We start from the raw sequence: 27,036 nt of genomic DNA, 5'->3' as shown, positions 1-27,036 counted from the left end.
TAGGAACCATCTAATTCTTTTAACACCCCAACAATCGCTATCTATTTCTTTTCTCACCTACTTCTATCCTCATCTATTCTTTGTATTCTTTTCTATCTTTATTTGTTCTATTCTATTCTTTTTTTTCTTCTATTTCTAACTCACTTCTTTTCCTATCCTTTTCTGCCCTCAACTGTCACTCTACTTCTTTCTAATCCCACTTCTTTTTCTAATAAAGACTACCCTTTCTTCTAGTTTTTTCCTTATTCCTTAGTTATAAATTATTAGAATTTGTTATAATAAGTCAAGTATTGTTATAAATTGTATTAATATCATATTTTACTATGTTCTTAATATAAATTGTTATAAAAATCAGTCTAAATCATACAATAATAGTTTGTGTCAACAATGCGGAAAATAGAACAAGATAACCTAAATTGCGCAGGCATATTTCTAAAATTCTGGGTATAAAAGGAGGCGCACAAGCGGCAAGGAACCGATTCGTTTCCAGCTATCATGGGTTTAGCACGAAAACCTTGGAGATAGGTGATATACTCGTCCAGTGTAACGCCCCACGACTCTGTCTCTGTCTCTTCCTATTTCACTCTATCTCTCTCTACTATCGCTGTCTCTCTCCATCTTACTGTAAATATGTCTATCTCTTTCTATTTCTATCTTATTACTGTATATAAGCGCGTATTCTGTTCATCCATTTACTAATAGACATTTTTGTATTACGACACACATTATATATTATAGATTTTAATTACATTCTCATATAAGTATAACATATTTCGTACGTTTTCATATTAAAACAGTCACTATTAGAATAAGAGCGCCATTAGAATTAGAACAACTGCGCATGTGCGAACTCCGACTGGCGGGTATATAAGGAGCTGCGAAAGCAGCAGGAACACACTTCTCTCTGGCATCAGGTTCCGAATAGACGAAAATCTGGGAGGCAGCTGAGATACTCGTCCAGTAAGATCGAGACCGCTCCTTTAGGGGTAGCGACCGTTTTCCAGAGATCAAGAGTATTCGATGCTCCTTTACAGGTTCAATCTTGAGTAACTTTATGACAGGTGCACTACGACGATTCTAAGCAAGTGCAGTACGGGCGACATCTTGGAGGTAGCTGATATACTAAAGATCGAGACCGCTCCTTTAGGGGTAGCGACCGTTCTACCAAATAGTAATTGATGCTCCTTTAATATAGAGTTCGTGCTTGCCGTAAGCAGACGAATCGCTTGCCAACAAGCGCTAGAAGCCATTCCTAGTCGGACGCATTTCTAAGACCGCTCCTGAAGAGTCTTTTCTCCAAGGTAGCGACTGATGTAGAAAAGATAACGAAGGGCTTACGGATGCTTAGGCAATCAAGCAAAGATTATATGTTTCATGAAACCTTGAGACCGCTCTTAGGTTATAGCCACCTATAACTTCGGCAGCGACCAGGGCATACGAGACAAGATCTATTGCACACACACACACACTTACACTGCGTATCGTCTAAAATAGAGGATCCTCTACCGCAATTAATACGGATTAATAATTAATAACAGCATAATTACTCTTATTCACGAATTTTAAGTATAGACACATAACCGAACTCTCGCGTTATCGAGATAAATGATAGAAGTCTATCGCATAACGATTACAATCAACATAACCTCGTCTGTACATAATAATTAACCTTATTTGTTCTTATAAATATTTAACGAATTAGAATAGGCATTAGTATTGTATTTACGTTAGAATTAGAATAGGGTTTTACTGAATAAATTATTGTCAAGAAAGATCTAAGCTTTGGATTTTAACTCCTTAACCGCACGCCACACGAACCCCACTTTTCGTCCATCGGAAAGCCGCTCTTCCATGGACAACGTAGCATCGTTTTAGGGACGTTACACCAGTGATAATAAGACCGCTCCTCTAGCAGCCAGCGACTGTTCCAAACAGGTAAAAAAGGTAGTTGATGCTTCTTTTGAGATTAGTCTTTCGCACATTGTAGCAAAGGAATCCAAACTGTCAACAAGCACCAAGAAGCAATACGATATCTCGAGGAGTTATGGGACCGCTCTTGATAGGTTATTTCCTAAAGGCAGCAACAAAGATTCTGAAAGTGGCCTCGAGGAAGCTTAGACGAAAGAATTAGATAATAAATAGCGTATGCGATGCAAGCGTCTAAATCGAGGATCCTCGTATTACGAATTAGATTATAAAGTCAAATTCTTGATTGTCCAGCGATAGCGACTCATATTATTAGAATATCTATTTTTTTAATTATATTACTATAGAGATTCATATTATTGTTACTGTAACTATTAATTGTTACGTCCCGGCGGTTATAGCGACTAAACTCCATACAGGCTAAAAGTCGCTTAGAAATACATAACACACGTAGTCGATAATGTTTCTTATTCTGCGAATATCAGGACTGTTTCTACATTATTTTCAAAACTGAGGCAGCGACTCAGAATATGTCAGATCAAGATCAATTTTTGACATAATCGCTTCAAATCTCGCGTCTCCCACATTACCAACATTCGATGAAACACATTATGCTATTTATACTTTGTACATATTCGCGCATAGAATCATAACCTTAGTACCTATTTTTTGGGAAATTATTATTATAACGTCACAGCGTTAATTAATTGCTCTTACGTATTACGCATTTATTTTCCATTCTGTAACACGAACCGTAATTTATATAACTTTATATAACTTTCATTTTATAGCCAATAATTTATGTAACATTCATTTTCATTTTGTACAAATTCTAAAGTCTTATAAATATTGTATTAGTTTCATAATCTTTAATTTTAATATTTTTGTTACTCGCAATAATGATTAGTTAAGATACGTAAGTGACTTTCTTTTGACAGTTATACTAACATTGTAAGTTGTATTGTAAGTCAAAGAAAGAGAGCATCGAGCACAAAGATCGACAGGTTAAAACAAAGTGGAGAAAGAGTTCATTTCAATCAGAGTAACCAAAATTTGAGGTTAGATTGGTAAGTGCGAAATTTTTTATTTTCCTTTAAATAAGAAATTTATACTATATGTTACATCACCGTATCACTGTATCAAGATTCCGTTTAAAGTGTTGTATCATTGTCAATTTTCCATAGTTACTGTTATCATTTCTATATTGTTTTTGTATCACTTACTAATATTTGCAACATCCATTGGCCTAAATTACTATGTCAATTTTTCAATCATAATGTCCAGAAGTTAACTATTTAATATATATTAGCTATTTATTCAAATCGAAATAGATATATCAATCTTATTTTTTTGTTTCCTTTTATAAACCTCCACTATTCGTAGTAATTCAAACTCGATGAATGGTCCCGTATGATACTAGAACTCGACGATTCCAAAATACCTTTATCTCTAATCAAGTCTAAAATAATTTTTTTTGTACTATTACCCGTGCGCTAGGGCAAAAATCGAAAATTCCTATCACTCACTCAGGCACTCTTATGCGCACGACACGAAACAATTCTTTCAGAAAATTTATCTAAAGATACACCACAGAATTTAAACCTTTCCACTCGGTTATCTCCCCTAAAGGGACAAAATGAATGCAAACTTAGAGTGCAAAGCATTAAATTCTGCCACAGATACATATAACTTCAATAACAATTTAGGTGGTAGCGTATAAGTCAACTATCACACAGGAAAAAAATTACACTAATATTGTTTTACACAGGCAAGTTAAAATAGCTTGGCTTAGACCGTATTATGCCAACACGGCCGTATCTTTTGGCTGTACTAAGTTTACCTTCAAGCGATGTCAACTGTTCATGTACTACTGAACAGAAATGTCGTAGATACGACTTACTACTGTAAAGCCAAAACAGCTTGAGTGTCTAAGCTACTGCAACTTAACTACATCTACCCCAGCAGTTAAGCTAAAACGGCCGAAGTCTTCGACAATTGTAGTGTTACTTTTTTCCATGAAGTTAACCCAGTGGACAAGTCTAAAAAACATTCCCTAGCCGACCCAACATCCTATGAGTCTAAGCTGACCCAGTGGACCTAGCTTAACTCTCTCACATTCTATATTTGTCCACTGGATCAACTTAGACCCACTAGGTCCTTACAAGTTGTTGGGTAGCCTGGGGGATTTCTTTTTCACATCTGTTCACTGGGTCAACTTATACCACTGATAACAAGTAAAGGCTTCAAAGACAATGCTCGAGCTCGACAGTTACAATTAGTCCACTCCTTATAATACTGATTGCCGGACTCGTGCTGTATTTATGGTGTTAGAATCGCTGAATATAGGGCTCTAACGGAGTCCGGATCAGGTTATATAGATTGGGTGTCGCAAGGAAAGCGTACACTGTCAATTTAATTTTCGTCTGTCCTGAAAAGGACAGACCTTTCATTTTTAAAATTATTCCCAAAAAAAAAGAAAGGGGGACGGTCTGGGGCTGATCTTGGGCCGTTCCTGGTCTTTGGCGTGGCTGACCCTCCTCCTTCGACTGTGCTGGTCAGCGACGCTGACGTCTCGAAAAAGGAAGGGTAGGCGAAACCACACAAGTTAGCTAACGAATATTTCGAGCTGAACTATCAGTTCCTAACTTCAGGCCTCGACGACGAGCCTATGTGGAGGGAATAGCAGTACCTTGCCGTAACGCTAAGATAGTGCAGTGGACTGTGTTACCGACATTTCTTCGCACTGAAGAAATCGTCGGTTAACGAACGTACAGAGAGGAGGGATCCTCCTTTTCTCTGTTTAACGTATCTTACAATAAGGCTTGCCTCGTACGAATCTCGGCTTTCGCTGAGATTCGCGAGTGTGAGACTCACTAGAACTAGCTGCGGCTAGCCTTGGTGGCTGATAACGGCCAGAGGCTCTTCCATGCGCCGTTCACCACAACGTGTGCATCTATTCGTCACACGTGGGCTGCTGCTAAACGGTTGGCAGATTGCAGGTAATGCAGAGGTGCCGCACTTACGTTAACCCTCCCTGTTGTACTGCCAATTATCAGGGCTCAACCAAGCAGTGGTTTATAGTTACTCCGCTGACGAATATCAAACTCAGGGAATCAGGGAAACCACCGATTCCAAGAGTACAGTTAGTCGTCAAAATTGTTACTGCACTGCGCTCTCGATACTCTGTCGTACGTATCCCACGTGTTAACCGATCAGAGTAATTATATGAGTCGCAGCAGACAGACACTCGGCTTAGAAGGCGTTGAGAGTTCAAGAGTTTGGTGACCAAGCTACTTGAACTCGTTAGGCTTTTCTATAATCGCTGAACTCCTTTTGCGATCTATCGAGCGATCGGTGCAAGACTAACTGTCGAGCTCGAAAAGCCGCTACGCGGTTCTCACTTATCATAGTCTGTCTGTCTAATGTTACGGTTTTACTCTCTCTCTTTCGGGCCCGGTATCCCCACTCGACATCGGGCCTGAGATTCGAACAGTTGATCGAAATTGCTCACTTGTTCGAACGTCAACTGTAATAGCTGAAAAACAAGCCATACTTCGAATGTACCGTGTCTGTTGGCGCAACTGAATTTCCTACCGAAGGAGACCTTTGATCGGTCACGTGTGATAGCAGACAACGGTTTTCGCGAACGACACAAAGGCTCGAATTATTACCACTTTTGAAACATATGAAAATAGCAGAAGAACGATCCTCGCATAATAACTCATGCACTGTCACGGATGCAAACGTATAAAAGTCACTCCACGGGAATACCATCTAGAGTACTATCTCGGATTTTGTTCAAATTTGGATATATTGTAATCTTTACTGATAATTAAACGTATATCGAAGGATTTTTCAAAATTTTGATTGTTGATTTTATAACTACTCAAAATATAGTGCTAACTTTTTTCAACAAATTATAACTCTTGAACCACTAAATGCTCGAGAATATGCTTCTAGGTAACTATAGTGAACATATAAGAGTACTAAAAAAGTATCTCAGGTTAGAACAAGTTTTTTTAAACACTTTTTTGTAATTGTTTTAAACAAATGCGATTTTTTAGTAATGGGCGCGAATTTAAAAATTTGAAAGAACTTGAGAATATAGTCCATAGCCCATATGGTGGACATATTTTCAGAAATGTGGACATCTGAAAAATAACCAAATGAAAATTGATTGAAGGTGACGGTGCGTCTCTTTGAAGCGAACCACGTGCTGCCTGGTCGTACGGTACTAACGACTAGGTGGCTATACTTAGCATTAATGTAGAGAGTATACGACTGCTGACAGGTACAATACGGTCAATAGATATTAAGAACTCACTGTTTGTTAGTGATACTTATAGTTTGGAACTTCAAGTCGCCACTGTTCAATGGGAATCTCGAGAAGGTGGTGAGTACTCTTCCATCAATAGGATGGAATGTGATAGAAAGGTAGGTTATTGTATAAGTATTCTATTATATCAATGGATGTTCAATTAAATGTATAAAAAAGTATACAATAATAAATTACTTAATAATATTAATAATTTTTGAATTTTGTCTGTTAGAGTAAACTTCAACCGACAAATCAAACAATATGTCTGTTGGTATGTATAAATGAAAGTGTCTTGTTCTGGGAATTGTTTTAGCTAATGCGCATCCCTCTAGTAGTAGTACTGAATGTTCTTTATATTCTTTAACTGAGCAGAATTTAAAATTAATATTCTCAATGTTAGCAGTTGCCCAATCGAACAATTTCTATGATATTGTGATCTGATCTTGTAGTGGTCTTTGTGAACTGGATCGAACTACCAGACGTTTCAAGCAAAAAAGTACCACTCTGCATGGATTCCAAAATCATTGAAATAAAAACTGAGTTTAAATAAATTACATTTATTTTTGTACTGCGAAGAAGCCCTGTCAGAAAAGTATTTAATTTTTGTAATGCCAGTACCGCATCTTTCTATCAAAAATTGTATTAAACGTGTTTAAAATAAGTCACCAACTATACTACCATGTTCGTGATAGTCTGATACAATGACAAAGTTGTCACGTTTTAGACTGTTATCCATTCGATGATAAGCAACGAATATGTGTATTATTGCTTGTTTGTTAGACCAATGGTAACTCTGAATTTCATCTTGAATAAGAAATTAATAATTTTCTGAGAAATCTTCAACAACAACAAATTCATTAGACTCTAAACTTTTGTTTGCAGATTTGAAATAACTACTCTGATGCTTAGCAATAAATTCTTCTGCTGAATATTCTATAGATTCTAGACTAGATCCATCAATGACTACAGGAAAAAGTTATGATGCAATTCTTTTCGAATAAATCGTGAAACTTCTCACGGATAGACTCAAAATCTGAACAATGTTTGCAATTATTTAAGTAGCAAAATTTGTTAGATACATTACAACGCACAGTTCATAGGATCTCTTTATACGTACATGAAAAATTAGATGGAAGAGTAAAGTTTTGCAATTGTGCATCGGCAAGCATCAATTTCACATTATGATGTATGACATATACCCACACACAGACTATGTGCTGATACACATTCTTTAAGACGAAGTTAGGTAAATTTACTAAATCTAATTTTTAACAAAGTATGCTGAGTTTTAGAAAATGAATCTAATTTCTTTAAATTATTTAAAATCAAACGTTCTTGAAGGTGCTTTTCTAAAACATCTCTCTCAACTGAAATAAAATCTTTCTTTCCGGGCATAATTCTACTGATTTCGTTATTCTAATAAAATGATCGCACGATCGTAGTAGTACTAGGGTAGGATAAAATACCCTTTTCTACGTGCAATTGTTTTGCCGTAGTTGCCATGTGTTTAGTACAGTTAACAGCATGCATGATTTGTCTAATACTCCACGATTTTGGAAGAATGATAAAAAAATATAATTGGTCATCATAATTTGATAGCGAATTGTACTTTTTTCTTAACTGCGGTCAAATTTCTTCATGGAAATAATCGCGTTCATCATCGAAAAAATCTTCTACTAATTGTTGTCTTATTAACGTCTGCATGTTATTTAATATTTGTATTATAGAAGCGCACGGCGACAAATATATGGAATTTATTGGTGGCTAGTTCAAAAGATAAAATATCCGATATATCGACTCCATAATTAAGGATTTATTACAATTTATTTGATTATTAATCGTACTTTCATCAGGATCGGTATCATTAACTCTCGGACGGCGAATGTTGGATCAAAAGTGACCCTACATTCGCTAGCTCTGCACACAAATGTGGAACAGTCCGCTACCCGAGGATTAACTGAAACTTCAAATGCCACATAACTACTGTTAAAAGTTCGAAGGTGTTCTTCTGCATGAGTGTTTGAAACTGTTGGACGTACTACACACATGAATACACTTAAGTTAGCAGTTATTGCAAATATACATACCCACCTCAAGGTTCTGACACATATCTTGCAAAGCTTCCATAACAGATCTACAACCGTTGTGATACCTGCAATGTCCCGGAATTACGAAAAGATTGCAGCACTTTGTTCGCATCAGTACAGCTTTCACATTAGGGATAAAAACGAACACAAAATTCAAAGTAACGATGTATTACTAAATGCGTTTTGCCTGTTCGAGTCCTTACTTCGATCTGATCGAAGAAAGACTACGAAAGTCCCAACGTTCATAACATTGAAGACCATTACCAATTAATGACAGAGGTGCTTGGCGACCCAACCCAGGTAGTGACATAGAAATGGAGCCAGTAATTAGTGCACCAGACAAAAGGTGAATTCTTAATATTTATTGACCGTATTATACTTGGCAGCAGTCGTATACCCCCGTGTGTTCACTATAACTACCCAGAAACATATGTATTCTCGTGCGTTTAGTAGTTAAAGAATTGTAATTTCTTGGAAAAAGTTAAAACTATACTTTGAGTAACTATAATACATTTAAATGTCACTAAGACTACAACCTATCCAAATTTGAACAAAATCCGAAATAATACTCCAAAAAGTGTCCGATTTCCCGTGGAATGACCCATAAACTAAATTTCATGTGATAGTAGCAACAATTTTTTGCATATAGCTCGAAAAGTAAGGTCATGCGGCGGTTATCGGTTATATGTATATGAAAAGATTATTTAAAATGTTGATATTTACAATACATTCTAATTTCATAAAAACTGGTCAAGTTTACCCCTTTATGCACAATTACTACAATATTTATTGATATATGTTATAAGTATATTATACATATATGTACAAATGTACCAGACAATATTTATTACACATATGATTATAGCAGGACTGCATACTTCAACATCACAAGGAACGGTCTGTGATCTGAATAATGAACTTCAGAACGATGAAAATATTCCAGGTTAATATTATAATTTGTATAAATTATAACGTTTTACATTACTTTTATTGTATATATATATATATATATATATATATATATATATATATATATATATATATATATATATATATGTAATGTAAAACGTTACTTTTATTGTATATATATATATATATGTTACTTTTATTGTATATATATATATATATATATATATATATATATATATATATATATATATATATATATACAATAAAAGTAACATATATATATATATATATATATATATATATATATATATATATATAAACGTTATATATATATATATATATATATATACAAGATGTAACAAAAATGTTGTAGTTCCTTGAAAGGGGTGATTCAGGGAGTGATTTGAAACAACTTTTTCCTTAGCGAAAATGTTAGATGAGGCTTCGTTAACGAGTTATTAACGAAAAACACCGGCCAATGAGAGTACGAGTTTGCCGCCCGAGCGACCGCGGTAGCGTTGGGTTCAAAATTGACTCCGTGATCGACAGGACAGGGACCGTTTAAATAATTTAAATAATAATTTGCATAGCTTAATTAACAAATTTAAGAGAAGAGAAAAAAGTTTACACGATTATTACTCGAACTACAGTTAAACTTAACATTGTGAAAATACTTGAACCGATACATAATGTGGCGCTAAGAATAGTCATAGAATTATACCGCATATGCCCTACCAGTAGCATCCTGTTCGAAGCAAAAAGGACTCCACTGAAACAATAAAAAAAATAATAAGTATGACATTCAACATACACACAGAAAGTGAATAAAGAGTATATCATACGACAACGGGCTCAAGAAACCAGAGGAGCAGGGTTGGTATTGTGGCGGCGACAGGCCGGCGCCACGTCCCTGTCAATTGTTTAGTTTAAGATTGGAATGCGTCTGAATGAATGAGCGACTGTTAGCGTGAGGTATGATTTCGGCAGGATGTTTGAAAGAGCGCATCGAGTGTCGCGTAAAGGTCGCTTCCCATTGCTGTAACGGGCTCGTTCGGTCATAAATTGTGCGTGCTCGGCGAATTTTGTTCGAAAAGACGTTTCCACTAGGCGAGCATAGGTCGCGTAACGACGCTTCGAGCCACTCGAAAGGGTCGATTTTTACGAGCGTCCGAGCATGAGAGGCGTTCGGCGCTGGCAGCCACGGCTATGTAGCATCCGAGCATCCCCGAGCACCCGAGCATGCAAACAGAGTGAACAGAGTGAAATTTGTAATTTTCAGCCTCATTTTGTATGCTATTTCGACAGATTACTTGCATATGCGCACTTATTGCGTATCGGTACGAGTTCATACATTAAAAGCAGACAAAAACATGTTAATTATTGTTGAAAGCTGCAATAATTATTGCTGGAAATTAAACAATATTTGTTTAAGATGACATAATTACAGCACAATACCTACATAAATACGAAAGAAAGGTTGTGCTTCTCAGTCATATCTATTGCTCTAATCGAGCATGTAAAAATTTTAGATATACAAAATGGAATTTTCGTTTATGAATTATAGTTTGTTACGAGTCCAGACGAGTTACGTAAAGTAACTATGAAAAGGCTCGATTCAAAGCTCCTTCCGTTGACCTTTGACTTTGCCTGGAAGTCACCATGTAAGGGCCGATAGGCATTTCCGTTGCACCCAATTAATAGATTTTCTTCGAAATTAATATCTCTCAATTTTCTTGGAAACTCTGCGATGCAACCGAGTCCCCACCATTTTCCCTATAGATTTTTGACTATAAAAAGGCTAAGAAACTCGATCTAGCGGGCTCACTCGTAATCCAGTTTTGAAGTTAGTACGTGGCTTAGACTGGAAAGCAAGATCGAGCATTAGTTCTCCTTCAAGCAAAAATCTTTGAGTACAGTACGTAAAAACTCACTGTAACGTAGTCTTAACGACGCGTCCCCCGCATACCTCTGTGCGTAATCGAGAGAGAGAGGACTTAGTTCCGCGACACGTAAAATCATAAACACTTGTATTCCTTCGAGTCAACTCAAACGCGTAATTATATACAGTTTTATAAGGTTTGTTAAATTGGATTTAGTTCAATCAAAACCTTTCCTAAATCCAATAAGAAGCGAACGCGTAAACGATCCCACAAATAATATATCTTTACCGCTCGAGATATATATATATTGTAAATTTAAAAGTTACGAGGCTATATTAACATCTTCGCAATCCTTGCGAAGGTCCTTTTCCTAACCTACAAGTGGCTCCCGGTGTTGGCAGTTGCGCACTGGTTCGTCCACGTCCCGGTGGCTCCTGGCGAGTGCAAAGTTACTCGCTGGTTCGTCCACAGTCTTTATTCCATCCTAGTGGCTCCCGATACTCGCCAAGTTGAGTGTCGGTTCGTCCACGAAAACCTACCCAAATCCTAACGTGGCTCCCGGTGTTGGCAGTTGCGCACTGGTTCGTCCACATCCGTGAGGTGGCTCCCAACGAGTGCAAAGTTACCCGTTGGTTCGTCCACGAAAAAATAACAATATTCCAAAAACCCTGACCCTCGGTCAGACCATCTAGCCCTCGGCTCGTAACAAGTTGAAAAATATATAGATTTTGTAGATAATATATAAACATTATCACGTTATAAAAATATTCGGACACATCGCAGAAAAGATCTGAAAATACAGTTCCACGCGAGCATGCGAGCACGCGAGCACGCGAACAGAGTGAACAGAGTGAAATTTGTAATTTTCAGCCTCATTTTATATACTAACAATAGTGAATTCACATGCATTGGAGCGGGCAGAAAGTGAAAACTGTCGGAAGACATTTTCAATCGAAAGGCATTGGATTAATTTAGGAGCAATGAGTTTTGCTCCAAATTACCACAATAGGCGACACACTGTGGGACGGAAGACCCTACCCTTTGCCGACCGCCTGCGGCGGCGACAGCGATGACGGTGCATGGTCGCTTTGGATCGGTCGGGTTCGTTTGGTGATTAAGCAGATCACGGTGCAGGCTCGCTGGGTACTTCAGACCTTCCTGCTCGTAGACTTGACACTTTCAAGTAGACGGCGAACGCGCTCGCGGCCTGAACTTACAGCAATGGGAAGCGACCTTAAGGGTACGACTGATTAGTTTAGAGTGAGAGCGATCCGTGAGAGAGAAAAAGAATGAGTGTTGGGAGTGTGTGAGCGCGTGTGAGATTATAAGAAGGTTTCGAATGGGGTGTGACGGGACCAGAACGCGAGAACAGAGTGAACCTCGAGCACGGTTACGCGGTCGTCGCGAGACCCGGTATAGCGTAAATAAAAACTGATTTTAACTGAGATTCGAGCGTGTAATGTACCCACTCCCAATATCCAGTCACCTCCACAGTATCATTATCGGCACGGCGGTGATATCAGTTCGCAGGTTTTTTGTTTTGGTTGGCTTCGAGCGTGAATCGCTCAGTTCAGTCCGTAGAAACACCTGGAAAGTTCATTTTGTGACTCCGCTTGGATTTTCGGATAGTTTGTCTTGGTTGTGTTAAAAGGCTGTACAATCTAATTAATCGTGTCGAGCTACACAAGTGACAGATTAAGATCCAGTTCAGTGTAAGGTGTCAGGCTGCACCCGCGAATGGTACTTTTGTTTACGTGCCGTCGCTGCACCCAGTTGTGAGGTTCATAACCTCTGTGCCTTGCTGCACATTTGACTGCTACCGTGCCTTGCTGCACTCGATTGTGAGTATTGTGCCTTGCTGCACACAGTGCCTTGGCTAAACTGTGCCCTGCTGCACCATATTTATTTGTTTAGTTCTCCTAGCTGAGAGACTGTCGCTTGGCGTGATCACTCGTTGAGACTCCCGCTTCACGCTCCCTCATCGCTCAGTATATCGATTCAAAATCTTGGTACCCGCCGTCCCACCTACTACAACTTGATTAAACAGAAAGTGTCTTTCACTTCCAACACTCCCAACTTGAAATACGTATTTAATAACATAAAAACTTATGCACTCCGGGACAAAAAGATAGCATATATTTTTACGTTTTACTTTTACAAAGTTCTAGGAATTATAATGCAGATATTGTCGTTCGCGCACCGGACCAAACGATAGCACATGTAGTGAATTTATGCTTTCCAGTTACACTGAAACTAGTAAACTGCGAACAACGAACTTAAAACATAATTAATAAAGTGCGTAATATTATCCTACGTTGTATATATATTTAAAAAAGGTAAAATATTGTCATAAATGCCTCGGGGAAAGAGACTGAGTACATGTAAAATTCATACTATGCTAAAATTCAAACTAGAACAATATTCAGTAGCACTAATAGCAAAAATTATAAATAGTAATCGAAAAGTAATAACGAATTTATTGGAAGATCTGTAAAGCTATGGGAAAAAAGTTCTGAGCGTTTACAAAATCCAACTATCCAGGAACGACGTACAATATTAAGAGCAGCTGTAAATTGTAGGATGACTTCAAGGTAAATTGTTTAAAATTGTTGGTGTAGAGTTAGACACTAACGTGAAAAACGTGAAACGTGTTTTACAGAAATACACACATATGAAACGAAAAAAAAAGAAAAAACCTTGGTTAACTGTGCAATATGAAATCAACAGACCATATTCTGCAAAAAAACATTCAAATGGGGGAAAAATGGCGGAGGGTGATAGTTATAGACGGAAAGAGGTTCAATTTAGATTGACCTAACGGTCTAAGTTCCTATTATCACGATTTACAAAAAGAAGAACACTTTTTGAGCCGTCACCAGGTGGAAAGAAGTGGTGTAATGATTTGAAGTGGTTTTGGCTACTGTGGTAAACTGAAAATGAAATTAATTACAGGAAAGATGTATTGCAAAAAGTATCTGAAAATAATTTGAAAGTAGTAAAAATTCCACACAATGGAAGTAGAAAAAGAGTATTATTCTCGAAAAAAATTCATATTTTTTCCTACAATGAACTCACGAACATGAAGAAAAATACTACCATTACATGAGTACTCTTCATATCAAGGAATAACATTCCATCAAATGGGGCCGATATGTACTGGGTATAAAAAAATTAATGGTTGTGGCTTTTAGGGGTGAATCTACATCTCTGGATAGGTGGATATTTGCAAAAATACCCATCGGTAAAAATTGTTTATAACATTGAAAATTAATGTTAATTTCTTTTTATTACGTAATCGTATTCAGAATGTTTAGTAGAGAGAATGTTTGAAAGGAATCATATGCCGCAAACGAACAATTTAGTGAGGAAAAGTTGTTAAAGATGTGTATGTACACATATACGAGTATAGAAAGAACCTTATCGGAACATATGGTACATGTACGTACACTAAACAGAAAAATATAGATTGCTGATCAACGATTAATGAAACCTACTACTAAAGGTGCGAATTTTTTCATTTATTACTTCAGTTTTTAAAAAGTGGTTAAGCATTTTATTAGAAGTTACTTTTACATTATTTTTGGATATTTTGGATATTTATAAATATACATTTTTATCTCTTTCTTTGCGGCGAAATGCAGAGTGCACATGGCGGATAGTAGTCATTCAGCTGTAACTAACGCACGGGCTCTTATGAAAAATTTGATGGCGTCAGGACAGTGAGCGTTATCTTTCTTCACATTACTAAACTTACTAGTTGAATTGTGACCACGTTCGACGTGATCACCAGTGGACGGGGAAGGAGGTCCTGACTCAGTCGGTTCGCCGGGTTCGCGATTACGAATGAACGAGGTGTGTAAGAGGTTAAACAAGTTTATTGACTGTCCTTCCGTTTTCTGTGGCGAACAGTTCCGCTTCACGTAGATCGTGACGCGCGGCAGGGGCCGATGCCCCTGCGAGATGGTTTCGGGTGGAGCCGCTGCTCCCAGGATCGTCGGAACGCGAGGCAGAGGCTACTGCCTCTGCTGGTTGGAGTCGGAAACTCCCGGAATCGGTCGAAGTCGGTGACTCCTGGCGTTGGTCGCTCGGACGGTGGAGTCGGGAACTCCTGCTGTCGCTCGCTCGAAAGGTGGAGTCAGGGGACTCCTGAGGTACCGCGTTATTTCTTTACAGCTGGGGCTGTTTCAGGGATATGGAGTGGGACGTAGTTGGTTCTGCAGACACGGGAGGCTGCACCTCCGTGAGTCTTGACCGAGGGACTCGGTGCCCGTAGCCTTCCGATATGCACCGGTTGGTTATCACGGAGATTCAAGGATTGTCTCACGGTAGCTCCCGTTTACGACCCGTGGATAGGTGAGTGGTTCAACGGTTGCACCGGCCAGGGGGACCCGCAGAAGGGTACAGTAATGTTGCGGACGAGAGCCGTTTCGTCTACACGAACGAGATCTGTGGTTTATCCCCACTACCTCGTTTGATATGTGCCGCCGAGAAACCAATTCTTGGAACCATCGCGTTCGAGCTCGACGCCCGAGAACAAGGACGTCATAAAAAACAACGATAGCATTAGGGATTTAAATAGGAAAAATTGAAGTTTCTTATTCGCAAACGGATTTTCACGCAAGTAACACCAATCGATTCCTTGTGCTCTCCCGATTAAAATGGTGTCAAACACGACATGATTCCGATTATTTTTAACAAAGGTACATAAAACTTGGTTTGTGGAACAAAAGATCATGCTCATCACGTTATGTAAACAGACCCGGGCGCGACTCTCGTCTGTGAGTGGTACAGTAATGTTGCGGACGAGAGCCGTTTCGTCTACACGGACGAGAACCGTGGTTTATCCCCACTACCTCGTTTGATACGTGCCGCCGAGAAACCAATTCTTGGAACCATCGCGTTCGAGCTCGACGCCCGAGAACAAGAACGTCATAAAAAACAACGATAGCATTAGGGATTTAAATAGGAAAAATTGAAGTTTCTTATTCGCAAACGGATTTTCACGCAAGTAACACCAATCGATTCCTTGTGCTCTCGATTATAATGATGTCAAACACGACATGATTCCGATTATTTTTAACAAAGATACATAAAACTTGGTTTGTAGAACGAAAGCTCATGCTCGTAAACAGACCCGGGCGCGACTCTCGTCCGTGAGTGGTAGTCGATTTTAAGCACGACCAGTCCCGAGCGCTGCTCTCGTCCGTGAATGGTAGTCGATTCTAAGGCACGACTAGACCCGAGCGCGACTCTCGCTCGCGAGTGGTAGTCGATTCGACGAACGCGGCTCTCGTCGTAGGGCTAACTCCCTATTATCTATTCCCTCATATTTTTGTGTTTAATTATTTAATGACTGAAATTATTAAGAAAATGAAAGCGTAATACAAAAAGTATGTATATAAGTTCCGTTTTAAATGTTTAGAAATTTGTATTTTTTTATTTTTAATATCTTCTTTCCGACATCGATTAAATATAATATACATAAATTCTGTTTATGTCATTTTTAGCTCGTAAAGAACTGATAGAAAAGTAACTTTGACGATTCTCCGTAACCGTCGCAGGGTTCCAATGTTTATTATTTAAATATCTTTATTATAAATAATAGGAATCATGTCGTATTTGACATCATTTTTATCGGGAGAGCATAAGGAATCGATTGGTGTTACTTACGTGAAAATCTGTTTGCAAATAAGGAACTTCAATATTTCCTATTAAATCCCTAATGCTATCCTTGTCTTTTCTGACGTCATTGATTTCGGGCATCGAGCTCGAGCGAGACCCTTTTTTTTGCTTCCCCGGTCGTGTACCAATTATCTCGGCGACCGAGAGCAAAGGAAGCCGAATCGACTACCAGTCGCGGACGAGAATCGCGACCAGACCCGAGAGCGGCTCTCGTCCGCAACATTACTGTAGTCGATTTTAAGCACGACCAGTCCCGAGCGCTGCTCTTGTCCGTGAATGGTAGTCGATTCTAAGGCACGATTAGACCCGAGCGCGACTCTCGTGCGTGAGCGGTAGTCGATTCGACGAGCGCGACTCTCGTCGTAGCATGTTGGAATGCTACGAAAAGTTCTCCAATTCACTAACTCCCTATTATTCTCTCATATTTTTGTGTTTAATTATTTAATGACTGAAATGATTAAGAAAATGAAAACGTAACACAAAAAGTATATAAGTTCCGTTTTAAATGTTTAGAAATTTTTATTTTTTTTTATTTTCAATATCTTCTTTCCGACATCGATTAAATATAATATACATAAATTCTGTTAGCCAAATCTTCATTTACTGTCATTTTTAGCTCGTAAAGAACTGATAGAAAAGTAACTTTGACGATTCTCTGTAACCGTCGCAGGGTTCCAACCTTTATTATTTAAATATCTTTATTATAAATAATAGGAATCATGTCGTATTTGATATCATTTTTATCGGGAGAGCACAAGGAATCGATTGGTGTTACTTGCGTGAAAATCTGTTTGCAAATAAGGAACTTCAATTTTTCCTATTAAATCCCTAATGCTATCCTTGTCTTTTCTGACGTCATTGATTTCGAGCTCGAGCGAGACCCTTTTTTTTGCTTCTCCGGTCGTGTACCAATTATCTCGGCGACCGAGAGCAAAGGAAGCCGAATCGACTACCAGTCGCGGACGAGAGTCGCGACCAGACCCGAGAGCGACTCTAGTCCGCAACATTACTGTATTTACAAAAATGTGTACAGCGAGAGAGAGTGCCTCGAAGCCGTGTTCGCATATGTGATACGCTCGCTGTCGGTGGCTGGCACGCTCTGCTCTCTCTGGGCCATCGTAGTTGCTTATCAGGTTGCGTTTTTGCCAACTTCCTAGCAGCTCCTCAACTCCGCGTTGAGTTCGTCTGCGAATTTCAATCCTAGTGACTCCCCGATTTCGCATCGGGTTCGTTCACGAAGTTTCAACGTCCTACGGCTCCCTGATTTCGCATCAGGTTCGTCCTCGCCGTCAATAATTCTAACAGCTCCTTGACTTCGTGTCAGGTTCGTCTGCGCACCTTACTAATAAACTAACCTCGTATTCCTGCATGAAAATTACAGACCACTCCCGCTGACCTCAAGAATTACAGTCGGCCCCGGCTCGTAACATAATAATGAAGTTTTATAGTTCATGATAGTCGACAATAGCCTTATAAACCCACCATCTTCTTTATTGATGTTGCATTTGAGAAGTGACTTTCATTGTTTAAAAACGAAGAGTTATTCTTACAAATACAGATGTTGATTCTCGTTTGTTTTAATGCCTTACAGTCTTGGATTGCCTAAAACGTCATTGAAAAAACGTATGCTGAACTTGTTTTCTGCACTATAACAATCTGCGACGATTTCAACAATCTAATTAATTAGACAATTTCCACCACAACGTTAAGAATAAAGTAAGTATTAGATCAGATATGCGTAGATGACAGTAACCCTAACCTAGAACCATATCCTAACCTCAATTTCTTAATTCATACGATCGCGCCGGCAACGCGCAGCACGCATGCGCATAAGCAATAAGACCCTCCCATTCACGCATGCGCATAACATCAGGACATCATCCGAGCAACATCCTATGACGTGCTTCTCCGCACACGCTGACGACAGGATAATGACACCACGACCTTATCAGCAGGCAAGTCTCTCGATATGTATGCGCGAACACTATCACGCGCATGCGTCAAGACATTAGAGTCTATTAGGCGCGAGTATCCTGCTACGGTTCTCACCCACGCATGCGTGACACAACACATCTCCGCTAAGGAGAATCACTGGTTTCAGAAGACGGAGACAACCTTTGAAGATAAATACGGCGGCGCCAACAACAGCAAAGTGTTCTGGAATTCGAGGTTCCGGAGAACACGCAGTCATACTGATCCTAAAACCTCTCCGAGACAGCTTTAACCAGTTCCTTGGTTCCTTCCGATCGAGGCAGCTTTAGCCAGCTCCTTGGTTCCTTCCGATCGAGGCAGCTTTAGCCAGCTCCTTGGATCTTCCAGCTCAAGGCAGCTTTTAGTCAGCTTCTTGATTACCGACCGAGGCAGCTTTATCGATCCTTATCGATCATAATCCAACACTGTCATCTGCCGAATCAGATCTCATAAGCCATCGTAACCCGAAAGACAATCGGTTGGTAAATAAGCAGTACTAGTTACCATATCAATTAGTGAAAATACTTAACAGACGTTTGTTCTTTTCTTCTTGTTCTAAAGACTGTATTGAGTTAACTGTATAGATTTAGTTAATAAATTTTGTGATATGTTAGTCTAAAAGAAATCCTAGTCTATGAAATATATTTCTTAACCGCGCGCCACATGAATCCCACTCCCTGCTCACGGGTAAGCCAGTCTATCCATGAACACTCTATGTACGACGAAGTCGGACTTTAACAATACCAAAACAAAAATATAGCATTCAATTTAAAAAAACATAAGATGATCTTGGTGTGACTTTAAAACAGTGAAGGTAAACAATGTTCTTTCACAATCACAGTCTACATAAGAAATGATGACAAATGTTTGTCTACACTTTTGTGCTATAAACTGTTACTCACTTACTAATTGTATCAAACGGCGTTTATTGTTAGAATTTCTGCTAAATAGGTTTATAGCGCTTTCACGACCTACATAGCTCGCTGTACATAGGATCGTTACAGATAGAGCGGTTCACCTATGGACAGGGAGTAAGATTCGTGTGGCGTGCGGTTAAAAAATGAATTTCGTAGACTAGATCTTCTCTCATATTAATATACAGGATTTTTCTGGACAGCACGGTATAAATTTAAGGAATGATTCTAGATACCAAAATAAGACGAAAATCTAAAATAATCATTTTACGTTTGAGACTTCGTTTGTTAGTTATAAGCGTCTAAAAATCTGGTGGAATGCATCAGAAATGAGCTCGCGCGGAGGCCTCGGACAGTGGTTGCTCGAACAGTAGTATTATACTGCCAGTATAGTAGTATATAGGGACAGTAGTATTATAGGGAAGAGGTCACTTACTGCTGAACAGTTGATCGAAAATTTTACAACACCCAACAAGGCTATAGAATCCAAAATTCAGTTAAAACTGACGAATATCATTGAGTAACGATAATGTCTATTCGTTACAATCCATAAGCCAACTCAAAACACTCACTATAAGATAGAAAGGGTTAATATGTCTGCTCCTCTTCGTGTAAATTGCTTGTTTCACTTCACATATTCGCACAGGTAGCGCATAGCGCATACCGCTACCGCGACCGCTCGAATGCAAACTCGCGCTCTCATTGGCTGATGTTTTTCGTTAATAACTCGTTAACGAAACCTCATCTAACATTTTCGCTAAGGAAAAAGTTGTTTCAAATCACCCCCTAAATCATCCCTTTCAAGGAACTATGACAATTTTGTTAAACCCTGTATAATATTTTCTACAGTGTTACATATTGCAAAAAGAAAAGTCCATTACATTAAAATTATTTATTCATAGAAATTTGTGACAAACATAAATGTTCAAATAAATCCCCTCCTCCCTCAATCGCCATAACAAAATCTTTTGCAGCTTTAACATCAATGCTCAATATACAGGAATCAGCATACCAAATTTCATGAGATTCTGGTAACCTAGTTTAGAGATATACAGTAATGTTGCGGACGAGAGCCGTTTCGTCTACACGGACGAGAGCTGTGGTTTATCCCCACTACCTCGTTTGATACGTGCCGCCGAGAAATCAATTCTTGGAACCATCGCGTTCGAGCTCGACGCCCGAGAAAAAGGCCGTCATAAAAAACAACGATAGCATTAGGGATTTAAATAGGAAAAATTGAAGTTCCTTATTCGCAAACGGATTTTCACGCAAGTAACACTAATCGATTCCTTGTGCTCTCCCGATTAAAATGATGTCAAACACGACATGATTCCGATTATTTTTAACAAAGATACATAAAACTTGGTTTGTAGAACGAAAGGTCATGCTCGTAAACAGACCCGGCGCGACTCTCGTCCGCGAGTGGTAGTCGATTTTAAGCACGACCATTTCCGAGCGCTGCTCTCGTCCGTGAATGGTAGTCGATTCTAAGGCACGACTAGACCCGAGCGCGACTCTCGCTCGCGAGTGGTAGTCGATTCGACGAACGCGGCTCTCGTCGTAGGGCTAACTCCCTATTATGTATTCCCTCATATTTTTGTGTTTAATTATTTAATCACTGAAATTATTAAGAAAATGAAAGCGTAATACAAAAAGTATGTATATAAGTTCCGTTTTAAATGTTTAGAAATTTTTATTTTTTTATTTTTAATATCTTTTTTCCGACATCGATTAAATATAATATACATAAATTCTGTTTATGTCATTTTTAGCTCGTAAAGAACTGATAGAAAAGTAACTTTGACGATTCTCCGTAACCGTCGCAGGGTTCCAACGTTTATTATTTAAATATCTTTATTATAAATAATAGGAATCATGTCGTATTTGATATCATTTTTATCGAGAGAGCACAAGGAATCGATTGGTGTTACTTACGTGAAAATCTGTTTGCAAATAAGGAACTTCAATTTTTCCTATTAAATCCCTAATGCTATCCTTGTCTTTTCTGACGTCATTGATTTCGGGCATCGAGCTCGAGCGAGACCCTTTTTTTTGCTTCTCCGGTCGTGTACCAATTATCTCGGCGACCGAGAGCAAAGGAAGCCGAATCGACTACCAGTCGCGGACGAGAGTCGCAACCAGACCCGAGAGCGGCTCTCGTCTGCAACATTACTGTATACGTCAAGGGGTTAAGAAAACCATGGTAAAAGTGGTGCACGTCATTTACTTAAAAATTGCTTCACACTATGTGCCGTGTGTTTGGGGTTGTTATCAACTTATCTTATAGACTCCAATCATTTGACTGTTAAGCAAAGGGTAATAGCACTTCAATTAGCTTCAATCTCTGTGCACTGATATTGGTCCATATCAGTTCTGTGATATGGACTCCATTAATTTTATGAATAGAACCAACACCTTCCAATACCATAGCTCCCCAAATGTTTATCGACTCTGCTGAACCTGAAACTACTGGTTTTGTACATTTTACAGAAATTTTTCTTTAATTCGCTATCGAACGTAAGTCTTTCCATCACAACCCATCCTGCTGAATTTAGATTCACCTATAAAAACATTTTGGCCTATTCTTTGAAATTCCAAGGACGATGCTCCTTGGCAAACTTATAAAAAATAAGAGTCTTTTTCGAGATATACAACCCATTAAATGAAATTCGTTTAATCTTCTGCGTATAGTTCATACACTTCTGATATTTGATGATTATTTCACGTTTAAGGTTTCGAAACTAATTCCTTAAAATATTAAAGTAAAATAAGTCCGGGACAGTTCGATCACCGAGAGAGATCGGAAAGTGTGGATAGTTTAAGACAGATGCAAAAGAGGGATCTGCATCTCATGTAAAAAAAAAGGAAACCAATTAGCCTGTTGTAAATTTCGTATTCACAAGTGACGTATTTAATATTTAACTTGGAACTTACACTTACAACTTTATGGAAGCCTGAAAATTCTTTAAACCAGTTACAATGTAAGTGGTATTTGAAAGACGATTTGGAACACGAGTGCGTGAGACCCTGGAAAAACTATTTTAAAAGACTAATTTTAAATGCGTAAACTGCGATCGTTGGTTTCATGACGGATGCCTCAAATACAATAATGTATACGATTTATGTGGAAAGTTGAAAAAGGAACAACATAAGAATTAATTTTCTCAATTATTATACTTTTTCTGAAAACCATGTTTTTCAAATTCAGTTAAATTTCATCCGATTTACTTCAAATGAGTGGTGATTCCTAATACTATTCTCTTCAGTTGCAAGTAGGGAATTTTCGATTGAATATTTAGTTCCTACATAATTAAATTCTTACAACTTACAGTGGTTTGTAAATGCAATTGAGTAACAACGCAAAAAACTGGAAACACTTTTTTATTATATTCTGTTCATTAATCGACAAGTAAAATGAATTAGTTTCTTGTAAAGAGTTATATACCTATTTACTTTATTCATATATTGCTCGAATATTCTGAGCATGTTTCTCTCGAATGTTCTATGTATGCGTTACCGATTTCACAGCATCGTGAATTTTCGCGAACTAACGTTTCCATGCCAATCTCTGCCCGAGTCGTGCTAACCGAGACATACTCTACCCACGCACGAATAAAATTATTGTGTCTCTAATAATTCTGAGTCTTTTGCTTCATACTCTGGACAACTATTTGTTCTTCACAGTACTGATTCTGCGATCTTTCTACGTCTAACTTCTACGATTCTGGTCGACCATCGGCACCGCGCTCAAGCAGTCCTACGAACTGTTGCAAAATCGAACAACTATTCTCATTCTTTTTATTTTATATTTTACTGAACTAGTTTTATTAAAGATTGTAGTTTAAATGAATATTTCAGTTATTAGATTCCAGTTAGTTTTTAATAAAAGTGAAATAAATACCATCTGTTTAAAATGTACGTAAATAGAAAGATTCACAATGATTCTGGAGGTTAGTTTTATCATTAGTAAGAATAATTGTCATACAACATATGATACAAATAGAATACGTATACAAATAGATATCTATTTTAATTTGAATAATTTCGATTTCTGATTTATTTACACTAAATCATATTAATTATTGCGCCGATTTTTGTATCTACATACATGCAGCAGGCGGTAAAAGAGAGAGAATACTCACAGAATGCAGAGAAACCTTGTAAATAATGTTCCGGTGTCGAATGGTATGGTAGATTATGAAAATGTGGCGGAAATGCAGGCGGATATGTGACCTGCGTTAAGTGTAAAGGATGAGTGGGCACTCTTGGTAAAAGTCCATAAAGGAATGGCAACCTTAAACTGGTCAAAGTCGTATTTTCTTGCTTTTTATCATCCGTTAACGCGTTCATCCCGTCGATATTCTGTTTTTCTACAGGTTCTGACAATACTTTTCTTATACTGGCTACCTATGAAAGGAATTATTATATTAAATTGTATATTATTATTTTGTAATATCTTCTGAGGTGATGATACTAAAGCGAGTCATAAAATTATGAATTATTAGCTTGTTGCTTTAGTAACTTACTGTTAAGTTTTTATAATGCAAAACAAAATTTCGCGTTCAAACTGGACAAGAACTTATGACCCACTTAATATTTTATAATTCCATTTTTTCTTTAAATGTAAGAACAGGATTATACAATATTAACAAAGTAGGTATGTCAATATTATTGAACTATCTTTTAACCCATACTTCGCAATAATGGCAAAACTTGTTTTTTAGATGTTTAACAATTGAATTACAATGTACAAACGTTTTTCACAAAAGGATGGGTATTATAATATACAATATGCGTCTACATATATGTAACATATTTTCATGAGGTATGGCGATTTCTGAAAGTTTACACTAAAGAAATCCAAAAAGATTAAAAAAGAATTAATCATATCAAAAACATCAAGATACTTTCAAGTTGAAGATTAACCTACATATAATTTAAAAAAATTCAATATTTATGATATTTCATTATCACTCTTACCAATGAGGTATTAAAACGAACACTTAAAGATTAGTAATTTTCACTCTTATGAACTTTGATATAACGTATATAGTTTTAATTATACGAAGTATAATTTTTAAAGATTGTCTTGAATTTTATACACAGAAAAGTATTATAATACGTATTCTGTATTTATGTAAAATAAATTATAAAACTGTACGTATTATGAATAACCTAGTGAAAATTCAAATCGGTATAGCATTTTTCATATTGTAAAATACTATAAACGTTTCTTTTCTTGTCTTCATACTGCATTATCTTCTTTCATAGAAATCCTCAAAATGACTTCAGATAACTTTTTGATTCACTATAATAAGTTTCTTACTGATAGACTCTTCGTTTTAGTACTAATAAATAGTTGATTGACAGTTCATAACTCCTTTTTTAACCGCTTATACACCTCAGAGGAATCACCGTACACCGCTCAGACGAATCTGGTCCCATCGATACTCTCTATCTCTTTCTTACACGGGAGCCATTGAATGAAAGAGAGAGAGAGAGAGAGAGAGAGAGAGAGAGAGAGAGAGAGAGAGAGAGAGAGAGAGAGAGAGAATAGACAGAGAAAGAGAGAGACAGAGGAAGGGAGAGAGAATGTCGATGCAGCCAGAATCTGTTGAGTTGGCCGTACGGTTACTTGCAAATGTGCTATGTTTAAAAGAAGTTTAAGTGAAAAAATGAAGTACTGAAATGTATTTTGAACCGTACTAAGAAAATCTCAGAACACGTTATCACTTTTGGCACAAGATGATGTAACATCACCCTTTAGGATGTAATATTTATATTAAGCAATATTCGACATTAAGCGCACCTAACATCACCTACCAAATTACAAATCTTTTTCGAGCAAACACTAAGTAATATATTTATATCAAATTAGTCTTAATAGAAAGAGACATTGTTACATCTAAATTTATCACAACGAAATAGATTCACGCACACTGTTATGCTGTCAAAATTACAATATATCTCTTAGTTTTATACGCCGTCAGGGCAAACTTGTCAACAGAATGATTCTTTATGCGTATATGTACATATATTTGACTGCAACTTCTGTCCATTACCGATTCCTGTCTACAGTTTTTTTTAAATAGTATGTGTGAGCGATACTATGTGCTAAGTAATATTAGGTGTACTTAACCTACTTTCCACATAAATCAGTATCAAATAAAAAATATGGCATAAAACATTACACTTGCAATTAGCACGATTTCAGCACATTTCCTTATTTTTTCTGTTAATCTTTTATAAAATTTTGTAAGAAGTTATTAGTATACTTGCGAAAATACATTCTTAAAAAACACCATTGAAAAATCAAACTCTAGAGGTCGATTAGATAAAACAGTGTACTCATTGCTATAGATGTTGTAGAAGTTACTATCTTATTGTTAGCAGTATAAATATTTTCTATACAAGGTACAAATGCATGAGAGAAAATTGAAAACTATAAATTATGTGTGGTGCTTAGGTAGTGAATAATAACAAGCACTGTAAATGATTGAATTAAAAAACTAAGTCTAACTCGTGTATGTGCCTCAGGGGGAGCAATTAAAATCTGAGTACTCCATTTTGTCGAACCTTCCTCTATATGATAATAAGGAATAAGCAACCATTATTACATGAAAAAAAATTCCTTACTTGTGTAATTTCATTGGTTGGAAAATCATCAGAAATCTCTGCACCTGACGTTGTACTTCTGTCACAAGATACACCATCCGAAGACAGATCAAGGTTTGATCTTGATTTAGATCCTTCACGGTCCTCATTACCGTTTCCGTCGATCTCTTTTGTCTCCAAGTGACCGTAGATTCGGGCGAAAAATCGTCGTGGAGATGACGGTCCTTCTGTCTTTGTCGACATTTAATCGCAGTCGCGTGTCACCAACGTTTCGTGGTTTTTCAAGTCTACTACAATGCTGCAAAAAACTTGGAAAATCCCCCGTCGAACGTTTAACGACTCAAACAAGCAACGCGTCTGTGTTTTCCATGCCAAACTCTCGATTTTATTCTTCTGCGTTCTGGGGCTTACAAATGTTGAACTCGTCATTGCCTGAAGGTGATTTATCGTGGAGAAAACAAAGCTGGTGCAAACATGATCTTGAAATAGCAAAACATTCCCAACGTAGCTTATATCACTCCGAATGTTCTACGCACAATAAATCAATATTTAATGAATCGAGTGTCGGAGTATTTTATTGCACGCAATTTTAAAATCCGAAGGAATTTGACGTTAGAGCTTCTGAAATGATTCAACGTTTACGAAACAGGTGTATATGTGTCCTCAGTGTACATGTGTGTATATGTGCACATACATAGATGTATGAATAAGTAACGTACACGATACGAGTTAAA

At 37.7% G+C, this 27,036-nt stretch overlaps 1 protein-coding gene across 1 annotated transcript in view; it reads right to left on the bottom strand.

Annotated features, from left to right (window-relative positions):
• Window positions 1–26,545, bottom strand: part of LOC143181679 (homeobox protein rough) — an 89,850-nt gene extending 63,305 nt beyond the window's left edge. Inside the window, exons 1-2 of the mRNA XM_076382213.1 lie at window positions 26,324–26,545; window positions 23,830–24,094 (exon numbers count right to left, since the gene is read on the bottom strand). Coding sequence (XP_076238328.1) covers window positions 23,830–24,094; window positions 26,324–26,545 — 487 coding nt within the window. The remainder of the gene's footprint in view (window positions 1–23,829; window positions 24,095–26,323) is intronic.
• Between the last annotated feature and the right edge of the window lie 491 nt (window positions 26,546–27,036).

The sequence above is a fragment of the Calliopsis andreniformis genome, chromosome 7, assembly GCF_051401765.1.
Source record: "Calliopsis andreniformis isolate RMS-2024a chromosome 7, iyCalAndr_principal, whole genome shotgun sequence".
Lineage (NCBI taxonomy): Eukaryota > Metazoa > Arthropoda > Insecta > Hymenoptera > Andrenidae > Calliopsis > Calliopsis andreniformis.
Note: the sequence above shows the minus strand (reverse complement) of the source record. Positions and strands in the feature narration are given on the sequence as shown.